At 41.0% G+C, this 26,050-nt stretch overlaps 2 protein-coding genes across 3 annotated transcripts; both read right to left on the reverse strand.

Annotated features, from left to right (window-relative positions):
• Window positions 1-64: 64 nt before the first annotated feature.
• On the reverse strand, window positions 65-10,111 carry mcur1 (mitochondrial calcium uniporter regulator 1). Of its 2 annotated transcripts, XM_041968565.1 has the most exons (9): window positions 9,693-10,111; window positions 7,873-7,989; window positions 6,430-6,533; window positions 5,682-5,783; window positions 1,459-1,500; window positions 1,297-1,368; window positions 955-1,008; window positions 751-865; window positions 65-593 (listed from the first exon to the last, which is right to left on the reverse strand). In XM_041968565.1, the coding sequence occupies exons 1-9, from the start codon at window positions 9,916-9,918 to the stop codon at window positions 538-540; spliced, it is 888 nt and encodes a 295-aa protein (XP_041824499.1). In that variant the 5' UTR covers window positions 9,919-10,111; the 3' UTR covers window positions 65-537. The 2 variants fall into 2 exon arrangements, with proteins under 2 accessions (XP_041824499.1, XP_041824500.1); XM_041968566.1 differs by lacking the exons at window positions 6,430-6,533; window positions 7,873-7,989; window positions 9,693-10,111 and adding an exon at window positions 5,907-5,969.
• Window positions 10,112-17,431: 7,320 nt separating this feature from the next.
• LOC121629060 (regulator of G protein signaling 9 binding protein) lies at window positions 17,432-21,191 on the reverse strand. The gene is made up of 3 exons (XM_041968569.1): window positions 20,939-21,191; window positions 18,861-19,167; window positions 17,432-17,971 (listed from the first exon to the last, which is right to left on the reverse strand). The coding sequence occupies exons 1-3, from the start codon at window positions 21,032-21,034 to the stop codon at window positions 17,589-17,591; spliced, it is 786 nt and encodes a 261-aa protein (XP_041824503.1). The 5' UTR covers window positions 21,035-21,191; the 3' UTR covers window positions 17,432-17,588.
• Between the last annotated feature and the right edge of the window lie 4,859 nt (window positions 21,192-26,050).

A 26,050-nucleotide genomic window follows, 5' to 3' on the forward strand; every position in this document is an offset into this window, starting at 1 on the left:
TCACCGTTGTAATAAAACAATTAAACAACTTAACTAAAAGGAGTTAAAATGAAAATAACTCACATTTATTATTGTTTTCTTTTATTTGTTGATAAAAAATAATTTCATAGAGTTTAACAATCTGTATAAAAATCAAGCATGGCATCTGTGAGCAAAAGTTTGCATTTATTAATAATTTCATTGAGAAAATTTAAATTAAATCGACAGTGAAATATTTGTTCTGGTAAAATGGACTGGTTCTGGTTCACACTGACGCGTCTGATATGTTCTTCACCATCAACAGATAAATACACACAGAAAACTGTCATCATTAAGCTGAAAACAAACATTAAACGGAGAAATTGGCTTTGCACCCATCGTAATCTGTTCAAGAATCCCGAAAAAGATTACAGGATTTTTATGGAGACCTGTTTTACCTAAACAGCTCTTTTATCCTAATATCTGGAAACAGAGAAAAGAACCATGAAAGGTGAGATGTCAGTTCTCAGAATGTTGTTGTTTTGAAGAGATGCAGAAAGTTCAAGTATCAGCAGTGGTTCACATCCAGATCCGGTAGAAACCCAGAACCACGGTGAGACAGGTGAACACTGAACCTGGAGGAGGAAAACAAAGAAGAAAGCAGATGTTCTCAGCTCAAAATCTCTTTCCACTCAGGTCACATTCCACTTTTCAATCAAGTTCAGCAGATATCAGTTTCTAGTTTTTGTGGTTTTGGTGGGAAACTGGTCTGGTTACCGTACTATCACAAACCTGCCAGATATTTGATGGTATCCAGTTTGTGAGACTCTAATATGGTTTTCAAACCGGCAACCTCGGTGTCGATCTTGATATTGGTCTGAGTCAGATGCCGATCCTGCTCTGCTGTCTGGGAACAAACAAGAACCAGACTTTTACAGACGTTTCTGCCTCAGATCAGCAGAAACAAAAACATTTTGAGTTGTTTGAGGTACAAACCATCTCCACAATCTCAGTTCGGGTCCCCAGAAGCTTCTTCTCATGATCTGCTTTCTAAAAATATGAACAATATTTATCAGGAATGTGATGATCCCACATTCTCACACCTGAACAGGTGCATGTTTGTAGGATGAGATGAAAAGGAACGAAAAGGTGAGCTTGACCAACAGAATAAAATTCTGCAGAGCATGCTGGGACGGCTGCTACCACAACATCCTGAACCAACGTCTAACTTCTCCTGGTTCCTGGCATCTGGACCGTTTCCCGATATCTAGAAACATCTGTCGCTTCAATTATAGAAAAACAATTTTAAAGATTACGTTCCATATCCAAAGAACTTACCAGTTCTTTTACGCGGCTTTTTTCCAAATTCATGTCCAAAATATTGTCAGAACGAACTTTATTCATGACATCCTGCAACACAGAAGACAAGGCAGACGCTTCAGCACGGTCCAGTTATAGGAAATGATACCATAACGTGGTTTAAAACAATGAACCACTTACTGCGAGTTGGACTTTGAGCTGTGACAACTGGATTTTCAGTTTCTGGAGAAATCATACGAGAAACAAACAGTTCAATAAATCACATTCCTGACAACAATGCAGAAACAGAAACACAGAGCTCTGACTGATGAAAGTCAAGGATGCTGTGGTTAGGAGCAGTGTTGCCAACTTTTCAGACCCCTCTAGCGACTTTACTTCAAAAAAGCAACAAGTCTAGCGACTTTTTCTGATATTATTGGAGACTTTTGGAGACTGACGAGAGTGAACGAAGTTTACTCTTCCCAATGAGGAGTGGGTGCTGCGCAGACACACACCCCGCCCAAAAGCGCTCATACGAGGCTTGGTCTTTACGCAGCAGCAGCTCCAGCTGCATTCAGAGCAGACTACGTTCACCTCTGTTTCATGACCAGGCTGAAAATGAAACGTACAAAGCTGCTGCTGGACGATCCTCTGTCAGATAGTAACGTCTATTAAAGAGTATGGACAAAAATATTTAAAAAGTTAAAAGTGTTGTGACATGTTCCAGACTCGTAATTAAAAAACAAAATACACTTTAAAAAACTGAACTAAAAAAATAAAGAAAATATTGACAGAATTATTATTTTATTTTATTTATTTGTTGTTTTAAACATTTTTAGATTGTCTTTTCATCAATTTTTGCCTTTCCCATGACATCCTTCTCTATGGCAGCATCCATTACAACTATATGTAGGCTGGGTTGATTATGCTAATTAGATGATGATGTTAATTAGCGACTTCTTGCGAGTTTTAGGACAGCCAATAGCTACTTTTCTTACTGAGCAGTTGGCAACAGTGGTCAGAAGGTGTTTGTATGTCTCCTAAGAATGGAAAATTGAGAGAGAATCTGGTCCAGATATGAAAAAATCTGAATCCTGCTTGACAGTCAGGAATTATCTTGTACCAGTTGGTAACTGTAGATCTACATGTCTAGTTCCCCATGGCTCCATGTTGGGCCCCCTGTTGTCCAGCATCTATGTCTAGTTCCCCATGGCTCCATGTTGGGCCCCCTGTTGTTCAGCATCTTCATGTGAAGTTCTTCATGGCTTTGGATGTTGTAGGGCTGGCTAGGTTGACACGCCGTTGCAGCATTGAGTGGAAATTGGGGACAGTGTCTCTGGAGTGGGAGACTGGGGTTTTGGTACCCCTCTTTAAGAAGGGGGATCAGAGGGTGTGCTTCAGCAACAAAGTTCCACGTCAAGCTTCACACACACTTCATGAAGCCATCAGAACCGTATCATCTGCAAAAATACTCAAATCTGAGACCACCAAACCGGATCCCCTCAACACATAGATAAACAAAATGGGTGACAAAGGGCAACCCTCACTGGAAATTATTCTGATTTACTGCTGGTAATGTGGACCAAGCTCTGGCACCAGTCGTACAGGGATCGAACAGCTTGTATGAGGGGGTCAGGTACTCCACACTCCCAGAGCAACCCCCACAGGAGTTCCTGGGGGAGACGGTCAAAAGCATCCTTCAAGTCCACAAAGCACATGTAGACTGGTTGGGAAAACTCTCATGCCCCCTCCAAGACCCTGAAAAGGGTGTAGAGCTAGGCCTGTCTCACAATAAGTCAATTAATTGCAGGGTAAGAAAAAATGAGCACGACGAGTTTGCCGGCCGCGATAATTTATTATTTTTTTTTTTATCTTACTTTACCACTGTATATGACAGTAGGTTTCACTATGGAGCATCTCGACTGAACACTCTCGTTTCTTGTGGAGTGATCTCTCTCGTGTCATACTTGACAGCAGCATGTTGCAGCACTAGACCGTGGTGAACTACTTAACCTATGTGAGCCGGTATGCTGCATTTGTTTTACAGGGCTACCAATTCTCACGCATCGGCCGTGAGACTTGTGCATTTGAGTGGCTTCTCACGATCTCATGCTAAACCTCTCACGCTGAAATAGACATGAAGAGCAATTGCAATGAGCAATGAGCTAATCGAGAGGTTTGATAGGATTTCCAGTGGGCCGCATTACTTTTAGGGCGGTGTCCCGATGTATGTGGAAAAGCGCAGCATCGCAGCAGCTCACTGCTCATAGATCAGTCTGACACGCAGCGATGAGGGGAGATATTTCACAAACAGCAACGATGCGCAGTAATTTTTAAAAAATTTTTTTAATGGTACTAACTGACTGTTTCACCGGTTTTCCACATCTGAGCGCCATGTTTAATTTTTTTTATATACTTTTTGAAGGACAGTTTTGTTTACAGAACAGAGACTTTATTATCTATCATACTTATTAGTTTTGGTTGTGTTTGGTTTTCATTCAATGTTAATGAGACAGAGTCCATTCTAATTATTGTTTCTGTTTTGTTATTTAAAATATCTTCCAGTTCCAGTGTAAAATGTTCTTTAGAAATGAAAGTTTATTGATCTTTGAAAGGGCGTATTTGCATTATTATGGCATTGTCATTATATTAGTTGAAAATGGTCTCAAAATGACAACACATGACAGCTTTGCGCAATATTATTGCTTATCGCAATAATTTCTGAGAAAATTTATCGTACAGCAAAATTTGTTATTGCGATAGGCCTATGTAGAGCTGGTCCACTGTTCCACGACTGGGACGAAAACCACACTGCTCCTCCTCAATTCGAGGTTTGACTATCTGACAGACCCTCCTCACCAGGACCCCTGAATAGACCTTACCAGGGAGACTAAGGAGTGTGATCCTCTTCTCTTCTCAAAGCCGTCTGGAAGTCCTTCTCCATGGCCTCTCAAAACTCCTCCTATGCCTGAGTTTTTGCCTCAGCGACAACCGAAGCCACTTTCCAATTAACTTGCTGATACCCATCAGCTGCCTCTGGAGTCCCACAGGCCAAAAGGGTGTGATAGGTCTCCTTCAGTTTGACAACATGCCTCACTGCCTCACTACCAACGAGTTTTTTGGCAATGACGACCTTACGGCCACAGCTCCAGTTGGCTGCCACATCAATAGAGGCACGGAACACAGCCCACTCTGAATCAATGTCCCCCACCTCACCGGGGACATGGTTGAATTTCTGCTGGAGGTGGGAGTTGAAATTCTTTCTGACAGTGGACTGCACCAGACGTTCCCAACAGACCCTCACAACACGTTTGAGTCTACCAGGCTTGACTGGCATCCTCCCCCACCATCTGAGCCAACTCACCACCAGGTGGTGATCAGTTGACAGCTTCGCTGCTCTCTCTTCACCCGAGTGTCCAAGACATGCAGCCGCAAGACCATTGACACGACTACAAAGTCGACCAATGAACTGGGGCCTAGAGCGTCCTGGTGCCAAGTGCACATGTGGACACTCTTATGCCTGAGCATGGTGTTCAATATAGACAATCCACGACAACAGAAGTCCAACAACAAAACACCACTCAGATTCAGATCAGGGGGCCGTTCCTCCCAATCACACCCTTCCAGGTCTCACTGTCATGGTCCACGAGAGCATTGAAGTGCCCAAGCAGAATGAGGGAGTCCGTGGAAGGAGCACTCACTAAACACCCCATCCAAGGACTCCAAAAAGGGTGGGTACTCTGAAGTGTGCATAAGACAACAGTTAGGACCCACCCCTCACCTGACGGTGGAAGTAGGCTACCCTCTTGTCCACCAGGGTAAACCACAAATTACAGGCGCTAAGTCGAGGGGCAATGAGTATACCCACACCTGCTTGGTGCTTCTCACGGGGAGCAACTTCAGAATGGAAGAGGGTCCAACTCATCTCGAGGACTGTGGTTCCAGAGTCCAACTATATCTAGCCAGAAACGCTCAACCTCACGCACCAGCTAAGGCTCCTTCCCCACCAGAGAGGTGATGTTCCACGTCCCTAGAGCTAGCTTCTGCAGCTGAGGATCAGACTGCCAGGGTCCCTGCCTTTGCCCACCGCCCAGCTCACACTGCACCCAACTCCTATGCCCCCTCCTTCAGGTGTTGAGCCCAGAGAAGGTCTTTTTCTTTATGTTTTTCCTTATTCCTTTATTATTCCTTATTCCAGGGAGCTTATTTAAGATCTGGCCAAGGACAGAAAATTTGCCCTTTTCCCAAATCCAGCATATCTAGAAGTGTTCTTTCTATGTTTTTTTTTAATATGCTCGTTCTCTGTCAAATAAAAATTTAAATTAAATGGATTGATGGATGGGTGATTTGATAACTGGATGGATGGATGGATGGATGGATGGATGGTGGACAAGTCTGCAGATGACGGGATAAAAGATGTTCACCTCGTTCTCTGCCAGCAGTGTGGAAAACTCACTCTTCTCCAAGATGATCATGTCCTTCTTCACAGCAGCAATCTGAGACATCACCCGCTGCAACACGATCTCCTGCAAAAACCACACCTCCATCACACCTCCATCAGCAGTAAGACACTACACCTCCATCACACCACCATCAGTAGACAGACACCACACCTCCATCACACCTCTGTCAGTAGACAGACAACTCACCTCCATCACACCTCCATCAACAGACACCACACCTCTGTCACACCTCCACCAGCAGTCAGACAGCACACCTCCATCACACCTCTGTCAGTAGACAGACAACACACCTCCATCACACCTACATCAGCAGACAGACACCAGACCTCCATCACATCTCCATCACTAGACAGCCACCACACCTTTGTGACATCTCCATCAGTATTCAGACACCACAACTCTGTCACACCTCCATCACTAGACAGACACCTAATGTAGGAGCTTGCAGTTTTAGCATTAGCTGCTAATGTGGGAGCTAATAAGTTGCTAACAAGACCACATGTGAAGGTTTTGCTTGTTTATACTCTGACTTCCTGCTGCTAAATGACATCCTTCTGTTGAGCTTCGCTCACCTTGTTTTTTACGCATACTCTGATGTGAAAGACTAAATAAATCAGATGTATGGGTCTTCGTGCAGGAAGACATTGGAGAATAGAGGAGAAATCTGAGTGTGTTAATCTAACACAGATCTGAAACCTGTCAGACTAACCTGCTGCACCTTGGTTACCATGTCGCTGTATATGATGTCCATGTTAGAGTTTGTCGTCCTCACCAGGACTTTGACAATCACCTCCGCCTGCTGAGGACTGAAACCTGTTGAGGAGGAAAAAAGATCCAAACACTGTTATTGGCATAACATGTCATTTCTTCACAGATGACACTCAGACAGACATAAAGACCTGGATGAATTTTCTCCTTCTAAACTCAGACAGACTGAGGTTGTTGTGTTTGGACCTGAGAACCTCAGGAAGGCTCTGTCTAGCTATGGAATCATTCTGGATGATATTGACTTGGCTTCCAGTACTACAGTGAGGAAATTGGAGTTATTCTGGATCAAGATCTGTCCTTTGACCTACATATAAACCAGTTTTTTAGGACAACCTGCTTCCACCTACGTAATATTCCCAGAATCAGGACCATCCTGTCTCAGAATGATGCAGGAAACCTGGTCCATGGATTTGTTCCTTCCAGACTGGACAACAGAAATTTCTGATTATTGCTCTAAAAATATCCATCTGATCCAAGATGCTGCAGCAAGGTTTCTGATGAGAATTAGCAGAGGAGGTCATGGTTCTCCAGTTTTATCTTCTCTTCATCAGCTTGCTGTTAAATCCAGAATATAATTTAAGATTCTTCTCCTCACATATGAAACTTTCAGTGACCAAGCTCCATTGGATCTTAAGGATCTCAGAGTTCCAGATTTTTTCCATTAGAGTACTACATTCTCAGACTGCAGGTTTATTGGTGGTTCCTAGAGGTTCTAAAAGTAGAATATGAGGCAAAACCTTCAGTTATCGGACCCTCTCTGCTGGGGGACGTCCCATGATGCACTGGGCTTCTCTCTGCTCTCTTTACTCTTCATGTAAAAATATCTGAGGTTGTTGTCATTCATCTGTGTTTCTCCAATTCTTTCTCAGCAGGAATCCCTGGATTAGAGTTCTGCGGCTGGTTGACCCCTCTTTCCTGTCCTCTCATCCCCCAACTGGTCCAGGAAGATGACCGTCCTTCCTGGTTCCAGTTCTGATGGAGGTTTTCTTTCCTGGTTCTGGTTCTGATGGAGGGTTTCCTTCCTAGTTTTGGTCCTGATGGAGGTTTCCTTCCCAGTTCTGGTCCTGATGGAGGTTTTCTTCCTAGTTCTGGTCCTGATGGAGGTTTCCTTCCCGGTTCTGGTGCTGATGGAGGTTTCCTTCCTAGTTCTGGTCCTGATGGAGGCTTCCTTCCCGGTTCTGGTCCTGACGGAGGTTTTCTTTCCCTAGTTCTGGTCCTGGTGGAGGTTTTCCTTCCCGGTTGTGGTGCTGATGGAGGTTTTCCTTCCCGGTTCTGGTTAAAGTAACTTTGAAAGCTTTCATGGTTAATTGGGGCTCCATAAATAAAGCTGAATTAATATGAATGATTATATTCAGGAAATACAGAAGAAAAGCAGAAATCAAACCATTTTCTTCCAGGAGCTGAACGACTGCGTGCGTATCAAAGAACAACGTTCGTCCTTCCGTCTTCGGGACATCTGCTTTCAGGTCGTACTGGAAACTTCTGGCAGATGTTCTGAGCTCTGAAACCAAAACATGCAACACAGGTTCAGGATTTCCTTTTTCTATGTGGGAAGACACGTTAGTTCAGACACGCAAAACGGGTTCAAGATTCCCACTTTGTTGCTCCAGTTTGAAGTCATGTTTAAAACTTTTTCGTTTTCCACTGCTGTACACTGGGTGTACTGGGTCTACATGTCTGGTATTCTTATGTTGTATAATGTGATGCTGTGTTTTCAATCATTTAGAACTCATGAAGCTCATGATTTAATCACATTGACTGATCCTGATTCAATAAAGAAACATCATGTTACTCTCTGATGTATATTTATATGGATGTAAATTTATTTTCATATAAGAATATTAATAAGAATAGGAAACCCAGAAACCAGAGACCCAATCCTGAGGCCACCAAACTGGATCTCCTCAACGCCTCGGCTGCACCTAAATATTCGGTCCAATGGCTGAGTCCAAACCTCACTGAAAACTAATCTGAATTATTGCCGGCAATGTGGACCAAGCTCTGGCACCGGTCGTACAGGGACCAAACAGCTTGTATGAGGGGATCCAGCACTCCATACTCCTGGAAAGACAGCACAGAGGCACTGATCATAGCTGCACAGGCCTTGAGCACCAGAGCAATAGAGGCCCAGATCTACCATACAAGACAAGACCCCAGGTGCAGACTGTGCAAAGAGGCCCCTGAGACAATCCAGCACATAACTGCAGGGTGTAAGATGCTGGCAGGGAAAGCTTACAAGGAGTGTCATAACCAAGTGGCTGGTATAGTGTACAGGAACATCTGTGCGGAGTACAGACTGGAAGCCCCGAAGTTAAGGTGGGAAACACCTCCGAAGGTGGTAGAGAATAACCGAGCTAAGATCCTGTGGGACTTCCAGATCCAGACCGACAAAATTGTAATGGAAAACCAGCCGGACATTGTGGTGATGGACAAACAGCAGAGGAAAGCCGTTGTGGTTGACATCGCAATACCAAGCGATTGCAACATCAGGAAAAAGGAACATGAGAAACTGGAGAAATACCAAGGCCTGAAAGAAGAACTTGAGAAGGCCTGGAAAGTGAAGGCAACAGTGGTGCCCGTGGTCATTGGAGCACTCAGGGCAGTAATCCCCAAACCGGAAGAGTGGCTACAGCAAATCCCAGGACAAACCTCAGACATCTCGGTCCAGAAGAGTGCAGTCCTAGGAACAGCAAAGATACTACACAGAACCCTCAAGCCTCAAGGACCCGAGCTTGGATGGATGAGAGCCCGCCCACAGAGGGCGAGGGGACAATTTATATATTTATAAACCATGATGAGTAGAAAGGGGTGTAATTTCCAAATAAAGTGTACACTTCTTCCCACTCCTTTTTCGAACTTCTTTCTATGATGATGCAATAATAATTACTATTATTATTATTTATTTTTTCATTGTTTTCTTTTTGTAAGTTTCTCCCTCGTCTTTACATATCGTTCAAAATAAATTTATTCATTCATTCCAAACGAGTGAATGATGATTGATCAGCAGCTTTGATGAAATGTGCTCGTTTTTCTTTTTACACTGTTTTCCCCGCCATCCTTCTGGTTGTCAGAACCAGCTTCTGGCTTATTAACACCGGGATTGACAAAAAAACTGAAAACTGAACCAGAACCAGACTACAGCCCTCCCCCTGTCAAGAAGTTCAAGTCCTGAATGGGTCGGATTAAAGTAGATCCAAGTCTTACCTCGGACTGACAGGCGTGTACCAGCGGACTGATCTGTTATCTTCAGTTCCGGACCAGTCCGGGTCCATGGCGACCTCTGGAAGGAGAACCGGAAACCAGAGGAGGTGGAGGTGAGCAAAACCAGAGGAACGTTCGGAGCGCGAGCCTCGATCTGGGGTAAAGTTCTGGTACCGACCCGCTCAATCCGTTTCAGACTAGAAAGCTTCATTCTCCGTTTCAGAACCATCACGGAAGTTCGAGTCCTCCTAAAAGTTTTACCGACTGTTTACTTCCGGTTGTCACGAGCCTCACACATGTCTATCCTGTTGACATCAACACTTTTCCCCTTTTACCAACCCGATCTAACTAACCCTGACTAACTGTTCTGAATTAATCAATTAACCCGATTTAAATAAGCCGGTTAAATTTAACCTGATCATTAAAAAAAACAATATTCACAAGAATTCAACAAGCTTCCGGTCGTAGTTTTCAAAATAAAGCTGAAACGACCATTTCTTGCTGTGATAAGATCTTTATTATCATTAATGTATATGGTTATAATTCAAAATCTGAAAATTCAACTAAAACTCTTACTCTCTTTAGGAAACCACATTAACCAGGGTTTCTCCAGATTTTCCATTGTTGTTCTGGTAATTGGAGGTGATTTTAATTTAGTTATTAATAACCAGCTTGATCGTTGGCCACAGTCGTCTTCTGATGATGACTTTGTGCAGTTTATGTAGAGATATAACTTCATTGATGTCTGGAGAGAAAAAATTCCTTACAGAAAACATTTTCCAATGACCAGGTTTATGCCTGGAAAAATAACAATGGCTCCAGACAATCCTGTATTGATTCCTGGCTTGTGTCTGATAACATTAATCTAGATAAACTAGTTGTCGATATCCTTCCTACGCCTTATACAGATCATAAAGCAATTCACATCACACTTAAATTATCAGATGAAAAAAACTTCCCAAAAAGAAACTCATATTGTACCTTGAACAATGCTATTCTCAAAAAGACAGTAAAATGCAAAATTTTTAATATGATTACTGAATATTTGGAAAAAGTTAAAAAGGAAAATGATTATTTTAAAAAAAACCTGGGAGTTATTTAAGTTTGAGGTCTTTTAGAAACTATAGTTCACATATGGCTAAAATCAAAGCAGCAGAAGAAAATATAGTCATTAATGACATTTTGGCTCTATCTAAAAAAATCCTAGCAGATCTTACAGAGACAAAAAATTTAAATCTGGCAACCCTACAAAATAACCTTGACGAAATCTACTAATATAAAGCAGAAGGTGCTTTCATTAGATCCAGGTTAAAATGGCTGCAGGAAGATGAACCCACTCAGCATATTTCTTCCAGCTTGAAAAACGTCGTGGCAAACACATTACAATCCAAAAACTAAAAATTAATGATAACATAACAACAGATTCCAAAAATATTGCAGACTAAGTAGTTTGGAGTGTAAATTATCTTAAAAACAATAAACCTCCTGGCACAGACGGGATATCTGGTCAGTTTTACAAATTATTTCCTGATCAATTTGCTCCTATTTTACTAAAAGTCTTTGAAAAATCTATAAAGTTTGGTTTGCTTCCTCCCAGTCTGACTCAAGGACTTGTCATTGATACCCAAACCTAAAAAAGACTTATTAATTATTGAAAACTGGCGCCCTATCTGTGTCCTGAATAACAATTACAAAAGTTTTGCTTCAGTATTCCCTAAAAGACTCAAATCTATTCTTGACACAATAATTGGAGAAAAACAACCTGGTTTCATGCAGAAAAGACAAATTTCAATCAATATTCATCTCATTTTAGATATTCTGGACTGCTCCTACTTAGTCCCTGATGATAGTTTTATTCTTTTCCTTGATTTTCATAAAGCCTTTAACTCTGTTAATTATAATTTTATAATTCTTTAATATTCCAGTAAAAAAATAATGTTACTATCCTGGGTATAATAATTGCCAAAAATCAAATCAATAGATGTCAAAATGTTGAGCATATAATTGATAAAACAACAACAACAAAAAATGCTTCAACCAATGGCTCCAAAGGGACCTAACTATAAAGGGGAGGGTCTTGATGTCAAAAGCTGAAGAGATATCCTGATAAAATTATGCTGCTTTATCTTTATACATAAATGATCAGACACTTTAAAAGTATTGATCACCTTTTGTTTAACTTCATTTTGAAAAACCGTGGAAAAACTGTATATAAAAGTCAGTGATAATAAACACTTATCAGAACATTGGTCTAAACTTTTTCAATTTTACAACCTTAAATAACACCTTTTAAACAAATTAGCTAAAATCATACCTAAAAAAACTCCACCTCTATGTGGAATATCTTTCCTCACTGAAAAATTGGGGGGGCTAACTTTTTTTACTTCTCTATTATTATTATTATTATTATTATTTATAACAGAATTTACATACACATTATGCCACCATCTTTGACAGTAAGTTAGGAAAAATAAAAAATTCAGTGAATGATTAATAAAACAATATTAATGGTGCCAACCATACTTCACAGTGAGTCTCTCCACTGCCCATCAGGTCACTAAATCTACTTTCACATAGACATTCAGTACCTTGGAAAGGTTTTCTTAGGTCATATAACAAGTAACAAAAAGATAAAAACAAAAACTCTTTATAAATTTACTCAATCTGAGTTTGGCCATTTTATTGTGTTTTGGTCTCTCAAAATCCCCTGGGTTAGATCTTTTGGTAGATATTTGAACTGGGGCGCTGAAAAAGGGGGTAAAGGAGAAGGATTCTAGGGGCCCATTACTGACAGGGGCCCAGAAGGGCCCTCAATGCAGGTGTAATACTAAGAAAATTATCTAATACTCAATGATAAACTTACAATCACGCAAACATTTTAGTTACAATGCACTGGTATCACTAAGTTTCTTTGTTTCGGAAACATTTCTGAACACCCCCCCCCCCACACACACACACACACACACCCCTTCTATATTTCCCTGAAATGGTTCAGTCCACCTGCTCCAACACAACAGACAGTGGATGGTAAGATGGCAGGATGCCTCAAAAATTGGGAAGTTTAAAAAGAAAAGAAAAAGGCTGAGACTAGAGAGAACAGAGGGGTCGACAATATGTCACCTAGTTCTTTCAGAGGGGAGGTGGGTCAGTTAGTTCGTCTGATGGAAAATTGTGGAACATCAGCTTGTTGTCTCTTCTAAACTTTGTTCATATAAGCTAGCTCATTTTGTTCACATATTAGCTCATATTTCTGAAGAAAAATCTGGATTTTATTAATTTAACTGTTGTTTTAGTCAAATAATCAACGCAGGCAAACGATTAGCAAGCTGCTCTGCTAAAAAACAATCACGCATGTTCCGAACAGACACGAGAGCAGCTAAATAGAGGGTGACACGGGAGTTCATTTTCACTCCTGTCCCATCCTACTCCCACAGAAAAAAATCTTGCCCCATCTCTATCCTGATAAATTACTCCCTCTCCCATTTTTTTTTTAAATTTATTAGGTAGTACATTGAACTTGATGAAATGTTTTCACCCTTCCCTTTTTAGACCAGCTGCGAAGTGTTTCTAGCTTTTTTTTAAAAAGGTCAGTTACAATAAAGAAAAAAGGAAAAAAATAGTAAACAATAATGAAACAGTACACGGTTCAAGCCATGTCTACCAAAGTTGAATAAACCCAAACAAAACACATAAAGTTGTATTTCACTCATTCCTAAATGTCATTAACTAAACTTGTTTTTCATACACTGTATTGACACTGTCGCACTTCATGAAGTTCATTAATATGACCACCTTTTCTAACCAGTTCTGCCAACCAAATAGACACGTCATTACTTCTAACTTTGCGTTGTAAATCATTTGTTGCCATATCGGTTTCTCCGCGGGTGTTTGCTAACTCCATTCCTTTTCTTATTCCAGTTCCAGCGGAGCAGAGAAAAAATTGATGCAACATTTCAGGCACAACTATTGAATAACATACACATTATATATTGTGTCTATCAAAATAGCTGAGATTGAAAAAGCATTCAACTGCATTTAAATCTTATTTTTTATGAAAAAATCTTCACACAATGACGGATAAGGAGGGCATACTCTTTGAGGAGAGGTTATGTTGGTCCTGTGGGTAATAAAAGTGAGCATAGGCCAGTAGATTAACCAATGTTACAGACAAGCCAGGCACACCAAGATGTCCTTGTCAGGTGGATGAATATCATCTCCAACAATGGTGACATGGAAAGGAAAGACAAAAAAGTCAGCCAGTAGCATCCATACAAGACATAATTACTACACCAGATGAATTACCTAGCTGTCTACCAACAGTAATGGATGGTCCAGAGAGAATACTCTGAGAATAAGCACATAGTAATAGTGGAACAGACTGACGGAGCTCGTCTTCTAACTCCTGCTACACCAGCCTCCATTGGCACATAATCAGATGGAAGTGAGAGGACCTCACAAAGTTTTAACATTATTTTATGCTGGTAAATTCGAACATCTTTTCAGTAACACATTCCAGGTTTGTAACACAAACAGAAATGTTACATGGCATATGATAGGTCTATGTTGGCGTCCACTCCAGTGTTTTCCTGTTGGATTGTGCTGCTGTTTCTGGCATAGATGTTTTAGAAATGATGATATTTTGGTATATTTATTTGGGCATCCATTTTCAACGCGTTCAACAACAAAATGGGGTTCACTTTGATGGTATAGTTGAACACTGCAAATTCATGTCATCTCACCCAAAAAGACACCTCCAAAGTCACCAAAACCCTCTTTTTCAAGCAAGTGGCACCCATCGTATTGTGTCTAAAGTTGATAATTTATCTGCCAAAAAAATACGTACAAGAAACAGATGTTAATATTAAGATATTCTACCTTTCCCCATGGAAATCCTTAGCTAGTCATGCTTGGCAAAATAAGATTAAACTTACCTGAATTCTCTGAGGTTTCAGATGTCGTCACACTTAACCCATCTCTTAATCCAAATTCCTAGACAGGTGATCACATTAGAGAATAGTAATCACCACCGACATGTGACACCTGTTTTGTCAATATGGAAACCAACACTCCACTCCCACAGGGCAACCAACCGAGCAGCCAGCTCCCAGGCCCCGCATGCCAAAAATCATATCAAAATAGATGTCCCTCAACCTAATCCCACACAAAATTAATTTTACATTAGACAAACAAACCTATGAATATAGTTTTTGTTTGTAGCAAAGGAACCCCGCATTTGATTATTTGACTTTTTTTTTACCTAACTGAATGGTTCTCTCTACTGGTTAAATTGATCAATTCATTCAATATATTCCTTTGGATGTGAGAGGGCTCAGTGGTACACCTGTCTTACCCTGATTTAATTGAACTGGTGCCTGTATGTTGAAGGTTTATTGGATTGGATTTTAGATCCCATTGAAATAAATAGTGAGACATACACTATTCGCAACAAGTTAAGAATATTTCACTTGTTGAATGATGTCAGAACAGAGTTAAAATGTACAATGACCTTTACAGGTGAACGTAATTAGAGTTTCTCTTTAATTTTGAATGCAAGTGTACAACTGTTAAATGTTAAAGTACTAACTGCACAGCATGCAGTTCTCTAACAAGGTGATCAGCTGCAAACATCCATGGTGGAAATTTCACCTCCATTAAGATCAAATTCAGGCAAACAAAAGGCACATACATGGTTCAAGATGGCTGGTCATGTGTCTGATTTCTAGAACCATTTTTATGACAGCCAATCAGCAGCCCCGCTGTAGAAACCATGGTAACACCCCTTGAAGCTCATGCCAGACCACATATTTCAGTGTGAACACATCATAACATTCACCAATCAACATTCAGGTAAATGGTGTTTGCCATGACTGACCTCCTGGAAAGTGTCAGCACTCTAATCCCAGATTAGTTGAGTTTATTAGAAATTAGCATGGAAGTTTGTTGCCTTAAACCATTCTAGTTTTTATAAATGCTGAAACATGTCAAGTTATAACAACATGGGCAGCCATTAGACTTTACTCAAACCCATTAGTTCACTTATCTAATTGTCTTCATACTCTAGTTGTTTTAATTAACTTTCTTAAATGAGATTTATGAATATTGTTTCGTTCTTCCACTGCATTTCGTTACACACCTTCCAATGATAACAATTTCTAGATGCATCTTTGCAACACATCACGGGTCCAGAACTGCTATCTGCAGAACTGAAAAGGTATCAATAAGTTACAGCAGTAACCATCCCCTTTTTACTCATGTCACAACATATAAAAGATGTGGCTGGTGGTGACTTCTTTTCCTGTGCTGTCCGTTTCACTAATGGTATCAACTTTAAAATTCAAACAGGGCAGAACTTTCTAACATTGCCTAATTGTTAACAGCACAGGAATTAAAGCGAAGAACTCAAATGTAAAGCAGAGCAGTCAAAAAAGGTTAAATTTGTCTGAAACTTCATTTCTTGTCAGTAAAATGAATTGATGAAAGCATTCTAGACACAAGCATTAAAAATACTTTTAAAAACATAAATATTTGAGGGTGATGATCTCCTAACACCCATACTTTCACCAGGCCTTGAAGAACAGCCCCCTCACCACCCCCTCCCCCAAAAATGGTTTTCTGCATTAAAGGGGTTGCTATGGGAACCCTTATTCTTACAGAGAACCCTTGAAGAACCCTTGATAGACCCTTTCAATGAAAAAGGGATTTTCAGATGCAAATAGTTGTGGGTTGAACCTCTCCCCTTCATGGAGAACCCTTCTGGAAACCTTTATTTCTAAGAGTGCACCAAGCCATTAAAGAGGAACTGATGTTAATGCTTTTAAAACACTGATAAATGTAGTTCACTGATTGTGCCATATTTTAATTATTGTGTTGAGCTTTTGGGGAAACACAAGAGTCCTCTGCAACCATTATATATACACCAGAATATATATATGTGTGTGTGTATAGGCTGGGGGGAGGTTAAGAAGAAGATACTTGCTACTTAAGAAGAAATTCACAGACATGTTATTCAAAAAGTATAAAGAAAAAGAACATATGTAAACCAGCACAATTAAATATGTACATAAAGCTGTACTTGTAAATAATTTAATTTTATTTATTCATTCAAAAAAATCTTTTGAAAACTCACAATTAAGGGATTAATGTGACAACTAAGGGAAAAAATTATGATTATAAATTATGTTTTTATAGTTTTATTGAATGTTTTTAATGCTAATCAATAGACAGCTTTATATTAAAAAAATCTTGTTTTTACTGTATAGTTTATCTTGCCGTCCTAACAGAGACATGACGAGTGTCTGAGGTTTCTAACTGTTAAATGTAAATTAATTACATAACTAATGCAGTCATCGCTTTCATTTTTACTGCCTTAATAATTATATTTATTTATAATTATATGGTGTTTTCTGAAGGTCAAGAAAAGAATAATGAAAAACAACAATTTCATATCAAAGTTGATATTTTTATATTGCACAGTGTTAATATTTCTCTACAAAGCACATTATTTACAAAATACGTTATAAATCCAAAAAGTTATTACATCAACTACCAAGCATCACCATCTATTTTAGGTTCTCCCAATGCTAGCAGGGGAAAATAATAATAATAATAATAATAATAATAATAATAATAATAATAATTCCTTCTAAAATGATTTATTTGACTTAAATTATTTCTAACTGACATTTCCTTGATCAGATATTTAAAAGCATATGGCCGTTTGATTCAATGCAACAAAATGGCAAACTGGTTTGCATCCAGGTTGAACTGGTTTGCTTTGTCAGCTGTTTTCAGAGCATTTGCAGGAAGGTGATGTGAGTGAGGAAAGAACTAGCGTACATGCGAAGGTGGCCATGTTTACAGAGTTACGGAGCATTTCTGAGAGTTCTTTGACAGTTTCCTTCAGGACAGAAGGAAAACACAGACAGATAAAATTACTGCCACGGAAATAAATGCAAAAAGCAACAAGAGCACGAACATGTCGCTCCGCCGGCCGAGAGGCTGGTAGACTGGGCCGGGCTGCTCCTCGTTGATGGAGAGCAGGGCTAGCGAAGCGCTGTCTGTGCTGCCAGTCGGGTCCACATACTGAGGCCCGTGAGGCTCCACCATCCAGCGCAACACGTTGACCTTCATCTCCATGTCATCGATCATGTGGTCAATGTGATTGATCTCCTGCTCCATGATGATGCGCTCCTCATTCTCCAAGTCATCGTGGAGGGTGGTGGTCTGGTCCTGATTCAGGTCTGGCAAACTGAGCGCTCTTGCCGCAACCTCACTGCCTCCTCCTGCAGCATCAAACAACAACATTAAAATTTTTACCACCTTTTAACAGCAAAAAGAAACTTCTGAACAAAAGTTTGAGAAACAATTGCAAACCAGAGCATCATGAACCCCATTTCCACCAACAGATCCGTCTCAGAACAGCACGGTTCAGTAAAACCTGGTCTCTGTAGTGTTTCCACAGCAACCATACCCTTACCTGATAGGCAGGGTATCAGCCAGATAGCCATAGATGTGTCAGCTGCAAGTGGGTGCTATGACATCACTATGTCATAGCGGCACAACGCCTTCCTTGAATTCTAAGGAAGAATAAGAAGGCGACCCAGAAAAACAGAGACGAACGGTGGACATCCAACGGTAAGACTGGGACCTTAACGAAAGGGTCCCAAAAAAGTAGGACGGCTCGGATACATATGTCTCATTTCAACTCAGACACTCCCTACGTCCCGTCCCGAACCGTTCCACCCTGTACCATCCCATTCCAAACTGTGATAACTCATATGATCCATATGTCCTGTCGCAAACCGTGTTAATTGTTACCGTCCCGAAACATGCCAACTCAGACTGATCTATGCACCCCATCCTGAGTCGTGCTGTACTGAGCTGGACTCCCTGGTGGAAACAGGGCTATGGTGTCAGTACAGGAAGAACAGGGCCGATCATTTGAAGAACTTCATGGTGTAACTTTTCATTCAGTAACATTTTCAGAGACTAAAACTTGGAAAGGCTGGAAATCTTATTCTTTGTCTAAATCCAGACTGGTCTGACCGGTCCAGACTGGTCAAACCAGTCCAGACTGGCTCAGACTGGTCAGACCGGTCCAGACTAGTCAGACCGGTCCAGACTGATCAGGCCGGTCAGACAGGTTCAGACTAGTCTAGCTGCAGCGTTTACCTTGCAGACCGGTCTGCACCAGGGAAGCTGTGGTGGCCAGTGAGAAAATGTCTCCGATGTTAAAAACTTTGCACATGTCGACATGCAGCAGCTCTAAGCTGCAGGAGAAGGCCACCCAGAGGAGCTCCATCTCCCTCCGCTGCTCCTCGGGGAGCCTCTTGTCTCGGAGATGGGAGGTGAGGTGATGGCAGATGGCCTCGGCCAGCTTTTGGGCCTTTTCCCTGGTCCGTCGCAGTTCATCGCGGAGCTGCAGACTATCAGTGCACCCACCAACACATGAGGCTAAATGTCGGTAACATGCTACCACCTGAGAGAGAAGAAGAGTCAGAGATAGAAGAGTTAGAAAACCAGACTACAGAAGAAGACGAGCAGATGTTCAATAAGATCTCTAATCTTGATCAAGCGGTCTCTGTCTATCAGGTTTTAAAGACCCCCTACAATGCTTATTTGGAACTATTTAAAATGTTTTCAGTGGCCTTTAAATTGTGATTATCAAGTTTTTGGCAAAAATTAAAAAAAAACCTGCACCCTTTTCCAGGACTCTGCTTCTGCAGAGGACCAGTAGCTCATTAGCAATTTGCCTCTGAGTTGTGGGTGGAGTCAGCGCTGCTCAGTGCCCTCCCCCTGTTGGCGCTCTAAACCCCCCCTCCCGTTGCTATGTGCTGGCTCTGCATGCTAGTGCACCAGCCGATCATTAGCGGTGAAAAAAGAAAAAGGCATGTAACATAGGAGCTATGCTGACCCAGGCTTCCTTCAAGTGTTGATTGCAATTCAACATTTGTTATATTGTGATGATGGAGAAACCTAATCCACTGCTCTCTCACAGCAAAGATTTTTGGTAAATAATGAAAGCTAACGTGATTAGCAACATTTGCGTCGATCCGCCATCTTTTTGTCCTCAGAGTCAGAGTGGGTGGAGTGGGCGGGGCAGGAGCTTGTGGCCTCGCCCTGTGGGTTTATGATGTGTAAATGAGGGTCTGTTTGAGCTCGCCTTTTTCTGCTCGCCATTGGTTCACAATGATTTAAAATGCAGAAATACTCAGAAGAGCCATTTTGATCACATTTTCACAAGATATGTCCTCTATCGTCAGATAAATGCCACATGGACATGTAAACAACACGAAAAACATTATTTTCACTGGAGTGGGTCTTTAAACAGATTTCCACCACAGAAATTTAATTGATTTATATTTTTATACCTGAATTCTGAAATAAATTTGGCTTGCCATCTGTAAATATGAGAAGACGTGGATTTATGAACAAGAAGGAATTCTAAACCTCCTGAAATGAAAAGTATTCTGCAGTAAATCATCTTCTAACCATGTTTTATTAACAGCTATTAGCTTAACCCTGGTGGATTAGCAGTGTGGTTCCATTCATTAAAAATATTATATATAATCTCATTATCATTGATCTATTTCTAGATAAGCCAAAACAACCTTGTGCACTCAGAGCAGCAGTGGCCCACATTCATGCTGCCGACACAAGAAACCCCAACAGAAAAACTTTATTTTATTCTCTGCTTTATTTCTGCAATAAATTCAATTCAAAATTGGGTTTCCAGCAAAATTTACCCCCAAATCTCTCTCTTATCAAATATTCATTTACTAACCAAGGAAACTCAGTTCATAATCACAAGTTCTGCTTTATTTATTTATTTGTAGCTGAAAACAAAATTCTGCAAAGCTGCTACTTGAGAAATCAGAAGGTTTAATCTGCTGAGGATGGTGTGGTGGACTGGATGTTCACATAATAAACAGTCCGATGGAGTTAAATAAATAAAGTAAGTGCTGGCTGCAGCATTAACAGAGATGCATTGGAGCAGAAATTCTTCTCAAAGTGCCTTTTTAGCTGCAGGGAAAATCTTTGTTCAGTCTGCTGAAGAAGGAAACATGTTCATACAGATAATACTTTTTATTTTATATCAAATATTTAGATTTTAAACTCAGAATATTGGTGGAAAAACTAATGTTGTTTGTAAGTAAAATAGATGATGAAGATGTTGGGGAGGACCTGCTGTAGAAAGAAAAGAGAAATATCCTCCAACATAAAGAGAAAAGAATGCTGCAGCAGCTTACCTTTATCAGAGAATCCACCCAAAGCTTCCCGTCTAACAGCGCCTTGTCACCACCAGCTGTGCAGTCATCCCCAACTTTGTTGTTTACAAGTGGCATGAGGATGATTTGTCCAGAGTCTCAGACTCTGCACAGGAGGCAAGATGTTGGCCTGACTCCCCTTCACTTCTCTGGCTGCCTCTGCTCCTCGTCTCCTCCTGGAAGATGCTTCATTCAGCGGGTGAGAGTCGACTCAGTCCCACGGCAGCATGGCTAACACCGACATCCCCGTCCTGCAAACAGGCTGCAGTTTAACTAAACATCCCTCAGAGAGCAGGCCAGGAAAGTCAGAGCAATGAAGAAAAAGTATAATAAACTGATATAAGTCTTAAGCAAGGTGTAATCCTGTGATTGACCCCTTTGCACTGACGCAAGCTAAGACATCCAGATAATCTTATTAAGCATCACCCAGAGCTGAGCAGCTGGTCCAGGAGGAGGAGGAGGAAGAGGAGGAGGAGGCAGGGAGCTCCATCCCCTCAGAACCTCCACACCAACTCCAGCCGCTCCATCCTTATCACTCTGCACATGTCAAACTCTGAGTTTTATTTAGTAAAGATGATGATGAAATGAATAAAATCATAAAAACAGCCTGAAGACATGAGGGACATGTTACTGGACACCAGCATCCCCTCAGAGACAAAGATGAAACGTAAAACCAAAAAACTGGATTTATCATGAAATGAAGGGAAATTATAAAGTTTTATATATCATATATATGATATATATGATATGATATATAAAACTTTATAATTTCCCTATATATATATATATATATATACAAACCTATAAATAATGTGGTTTAAACATTTCGATGAAACTCCTGCTGAGTTTGATGTCCTTCACCTGTCCCCCATTCCACTTTTTCACCATCTATTTCACCTGTCCCCATCCCACCTCTTCACATCTATCCCACCTGTCCTCCGTCCCACATCTTCACATCTATCCCATCTGTCCACCTGGAAACCAGACATTTATCTGGTTCTTCAGCATCTTTGGGCAGTTGAGTCTGACTGGTCCACCGTTGGAGCTTGTCCTCCTTGTCTGCTGGACACCAACATGTCCAATACAGAAACGTCCCGTCTGAGAGTTTGAAAGGACGAGAGGAGATAAACCTGAAAGTTAAAAATCATTCTGTTGGTTCAATGAGGATCAGAGTTTCATGAAGAAGACATTTATACTCCCACCGTCCTCTTCATCAGCTCCACCTCTAACCTGCTGTTAACACTAATATGTGATCAGCCTCTCACAGGACAGCAACTTGACCTTCAGACTGAGCATCAGAATCAGGAAGAACTGGGATTAATGGTTGTTGGTCTGAGTGTTTACTGGGATTTTCATACACATCCGTCTACAGGGTTTATAGAGGATGGTCTGAAGAAGAGAAAAGATGTCTGGACCAGGATGCGGCAGGAGACCACTCTGGGTACCACTACTGTCTGCCAGTCCACTCTGGACCCCTCAGTACCAACATGTTCTAACCACCAGTACCTGACCACGTCCATCCCAGATCCCAGACACCATCATGTCAGGGACAGACTGGCCATCGAACATTTTCCTGGTGGCCTGACAGTTTATTTACTGGTCTGACTGGTCCATAAAACTCTGCAGATATACTCTGCAGATAGTATTACCACTGAGGACCTGGAGTAGTCTGTGCCAGTCTAGGGCAGCCTGGGCTGGTCTAGGGCAGTGTGGACTGGTCTGAGCCAGTCTAGGCCTGTCTGGACAGGCCTAGACGAGTCTGGCCCAGTGTGGACTGGTTTGTTTCAGCCTGGCCCAGTGTAGGGCTTGTCTGGGCCGGTCTAGGCCAGTCTGGGCCAGTTTGGACTGGTCTGGGTCAGCCTGGGCAAGTCTAGGCCAATCTGGGCAGGTCTATGCTGATCTGGGCCAGTATAGGCCTGTCTGGGCCAGTATGGATTGGTCTGGGTTGGCATGTTCTCCAGCTTTTCTGTGTTGCTCCCCTCAGCCCCTTTATCTGCGGGCTTCACAGGAAAGATTAAACCCTGACTTTAGATGGTGTTAAACTGCTTTATATTTCACCAAAAATCCACCTTATATGTCTGTGTATACTTTGTTCTGGGTTACTTTTCTATTTTTCTTAAAAGCTCTCCAATAAAATAAGTGCTTTAATTTTTTTGTTTGATCCTGGTTTCCTTTGGTGATGTCACTTCCTGTTTGCGCTCTGCTCCTCAGTTTGCTTGCAGCCCCCTGAGGAGAGGTGAGTCTGGGGAGTATTCCACCCAATATGATGTGGAAACAGGGCTGCCAACTTTTCAATACTCCTTGGAGAAATTTGGTGGAACCAACCAAAATTTTGTCATAAGACTCATTTTGACTGATTTTGTGCAGGTTTAATGATCATATATAGCACTTAGAAGTAACAAAATGTAAAAAAAACAAGATATATAAATAGGTCTTCAACCCTAGCTGCACCTGTCCTCCTCCTCTTCTCTTTAGTTCACCTCATCACCTCTGCTTCTGTGTTGAAGGAGGTTTGTGGTCTTCACACACACACACACACACACACACACACACACACACACACACACACACACACACACACACACACGCACACACACACACACACACACACACACACACACACACACACACACACACACATCAAACTGTGCATGTTTGTGGAGCTGAAATATATCCACTCATCACATGTCAGACTGATCATGTGCATGCACAACTGTGAAAGATTTTGAATGAATGTTTTTTTTTATGTAATTCTATTTTGATGTGTGTAAAAGCTTGTTTTCTTTTTTTATATGCATGAATTGAAATATGAATGAACATTTTGTTTATTTTAATCATGTAAAGCACTTTGTGATGCCTTCAGCATGAAAAGCGCTTTATAAATAAAGTTTTATTGATTGATTGATGGTTCCAGATATCAGGAACCGGTCCTCAAGCCGGTTTGAAGAGACAGGTGGTAAATCTGTGGTTTACCTGTTGGTCTGACTACTACGCAGCGGGCTGATGTTCTTTCCAAGAACCAGAAGGGAATTATTGATATTCCCGGCCTGCAGCCTTTCTCTGAACGTTTCATGGCATCTTTCTGATCTGGCGAGGCTGTAGAGAGAAATTATTTCCTCAGTTATCACCATTTTTATTCCATCTGGAATCATGACTAATAATTATTCCAATTCACAATATCAATAAGTCCAATCAGCAGAGGCGGGCCATACTATTAGGCAAACCAAGCATTTGTCTGGAGCCCCAGACCCCATACAAGGCCCATGGGGCCCCAAAAATACAAACAAACAAACGGTAAAAGAGAGAAATCAAAATGAAGCAGACATATAAAAATGGCTCACAAAAAAAGAAAAAGATGGACCAAAGGCAGCACTTCGTATCACAGCTGCCAAAGCTTTCTAGCTTTTTACTGGAACTGTGGCTGCGGTGCAAGAGAAACCTACACCGTTTTCTCTCACCGCCGGTAATGTTGTAGCTGAAGCGCCTCCCATCACCAATGAGTCCTCTTGTCAATCCAAGTGGCTCTGGCTTAGCCAGCAGCAATCCACAATCTGATGAAGAAGATGATGCACAAGTTATGTTGAGTGACAGCATTTCTTCATCCCTCCCTCCTGATGAGCTGCTCAGCTGTGGAAATGGGGCCAAGTTAAAGTTAAATGTTTACCACAAAATGAAAAGGTAGATAATAATTCACAAAGGCAAACTATTACAAATTAATGAAAAATGGCGAGAGGGTGTACAGATCTTGGCTAGTTTACAGTGAAAGTGCAGACGTGTCCTTTGCTTTTGTTGTCGCTTTTTTGAAAAAACAAAAACAGACTGTGAATCATGAGGGCTGTCGGTGATCAGCTGATTGGCTTTTCTCTCTTGTTGGTGTGTTCATGGTTCAACTGAGAAGGAGGAAACTAGCGGGTTATTGTTCACACCATTGCATATTTATCCCAAAGTGTTTTTTGGCAGGACCTTCTCTAACACAGTAGCTGGCTGGTGGTAGACACGGTTTATACTTCAGCTATGCAGGGGCGGACCTAGAAAAGTTCTGATGGGGGGGCCAGGCAGGAGCACTTACCAGGAAAAGGGGGGAACAGATGAGACATTTTTTTTAGGTCTAGATTTTTTTAAATAATGAACTGATTAATACAACTAAAGTGATTATCTAATGTAAAAAAATGTGAAGAAGAACTAGTAAAACAAACAGCCAATCATGTATTTTATCAGCAGGTGTTTACTTTGGGTGATGCTCCTGTAAGACTTTTGTCATTGCTGCCCAAACTCTCACACTTCAGTGTTAAAAGGAAAAAGCTGATTTTATCCAGATCATCAGTTTTGTCAGAGTTTCTTCATCAATGTTGGCTGTTTAACTTCAGTCGTCACTTCTGCTGGTTTTATGACAGAAATGTTCACCATGGAGATGGTTGGTGAGATGATGCTGGATGAATTCTTAATCATGATCAAGAACATGGTAGAGATGATTTAGAACAGCATATAGAAGTACATTACATGCTGCATTTACTGACCATTGGACATCTGACATTTACACAAGGGAAGGTCAATAGCATCGGCTCGTTCTGTTGATACAATACAGTAAAAATGGGCAGATTTCAGGCATAGTCGCAAATGATGATTAATCATGATTAATTTGTAAGCTGTGATTAATCTGATTAGAACTTTTAATAATTCTGACAGCCCTAATTTGCACACATCCATGCTTTAAGACAATATAAGAGTTTGCAATATCCATAGAATGTACATATAAGGCACATCGGTAGATGCAGGGGCCCCCATATTACTAAGTTTGCCACTGCCAGTCAGATGCAACTGACTCAATCTGTTACACATTTTAAATTCTTACTGCAGATTTTAAATATTTACCTCCTACATCACATTTTACATCTATTTCTACCCTGTGTGAGTCCATGTCACTTTTTATTTACTTCCTGGAAAATAAAATCATCTAAATGCTGCAGATTTATCTGCGTTTTTATCTAATGGATAAAATGACCCATGACAAGCATTTCAAACTTATTGAATTTACAGTTGGATCAGTTTAAGATTTATTTTTTTATATATTTATTACATTGTATCAATGTAAAA

This window comes from Melanotaenia boesemani, chromosome 18 (assembly GCF_017639745.1).
Source record: "Melanotaenia boesemani isolate fMelBoe1 chromosome 18, fMelBoe1.pri, whole genome shotgun sequence".
In the NCBI taxonomy this organism is placed as follows: Eukaryota; Metazoa; Chordata; class Actinopteri; order Atheriniformes; family Melanotaeniidae; genus Melanotaenia; species Melanotaenia boesemani.

Coding starts and splice junctions, on each gene's coding strand:
- mcur1 (XM_041968565.1), bottom strand. CDS start 9,918: ATGGTTCTGAAACGGAGAATGAAGCTTTCTAGTCTGAAACGGATTGAG. Junction 6,534..7,872: donor TCAGCTCCTGGAAGAAAATG/GTTTGATTTCTG, acceptor CCTCCTCAACAG/GTTTCAGTCCTCAGCAGGCG. Junction 5,784..6,429: donor TGGTAACCAAGGTGCAGCAG/GTTAGTCTGACA, acceptor TGGTTTTTGCAG/GAGATCGTGTTGCAGCGGGT.
- LOC121629060 (XM_041968569.1), bottom strand. CDS start 21,034: ATGCCACTTGTAAACAACAAAGTTGGGGATGACTGCACAGCTGGTGGT. Junction 19,168..20,938: donor GGGTGGATTCTCTGATAAAG/GTAAGCTGCTGC, acceptor CTTCTCTCTCAG/GTGGTAGCATGTTACCGACA. Junction 17,972..18,860: donor GGTGCAGACCGGTCTGCAAG/GTAAACGCTGCA, acceptor TTGATGCTGCAG/GAGGAGGCAGTGAGGTTGCG.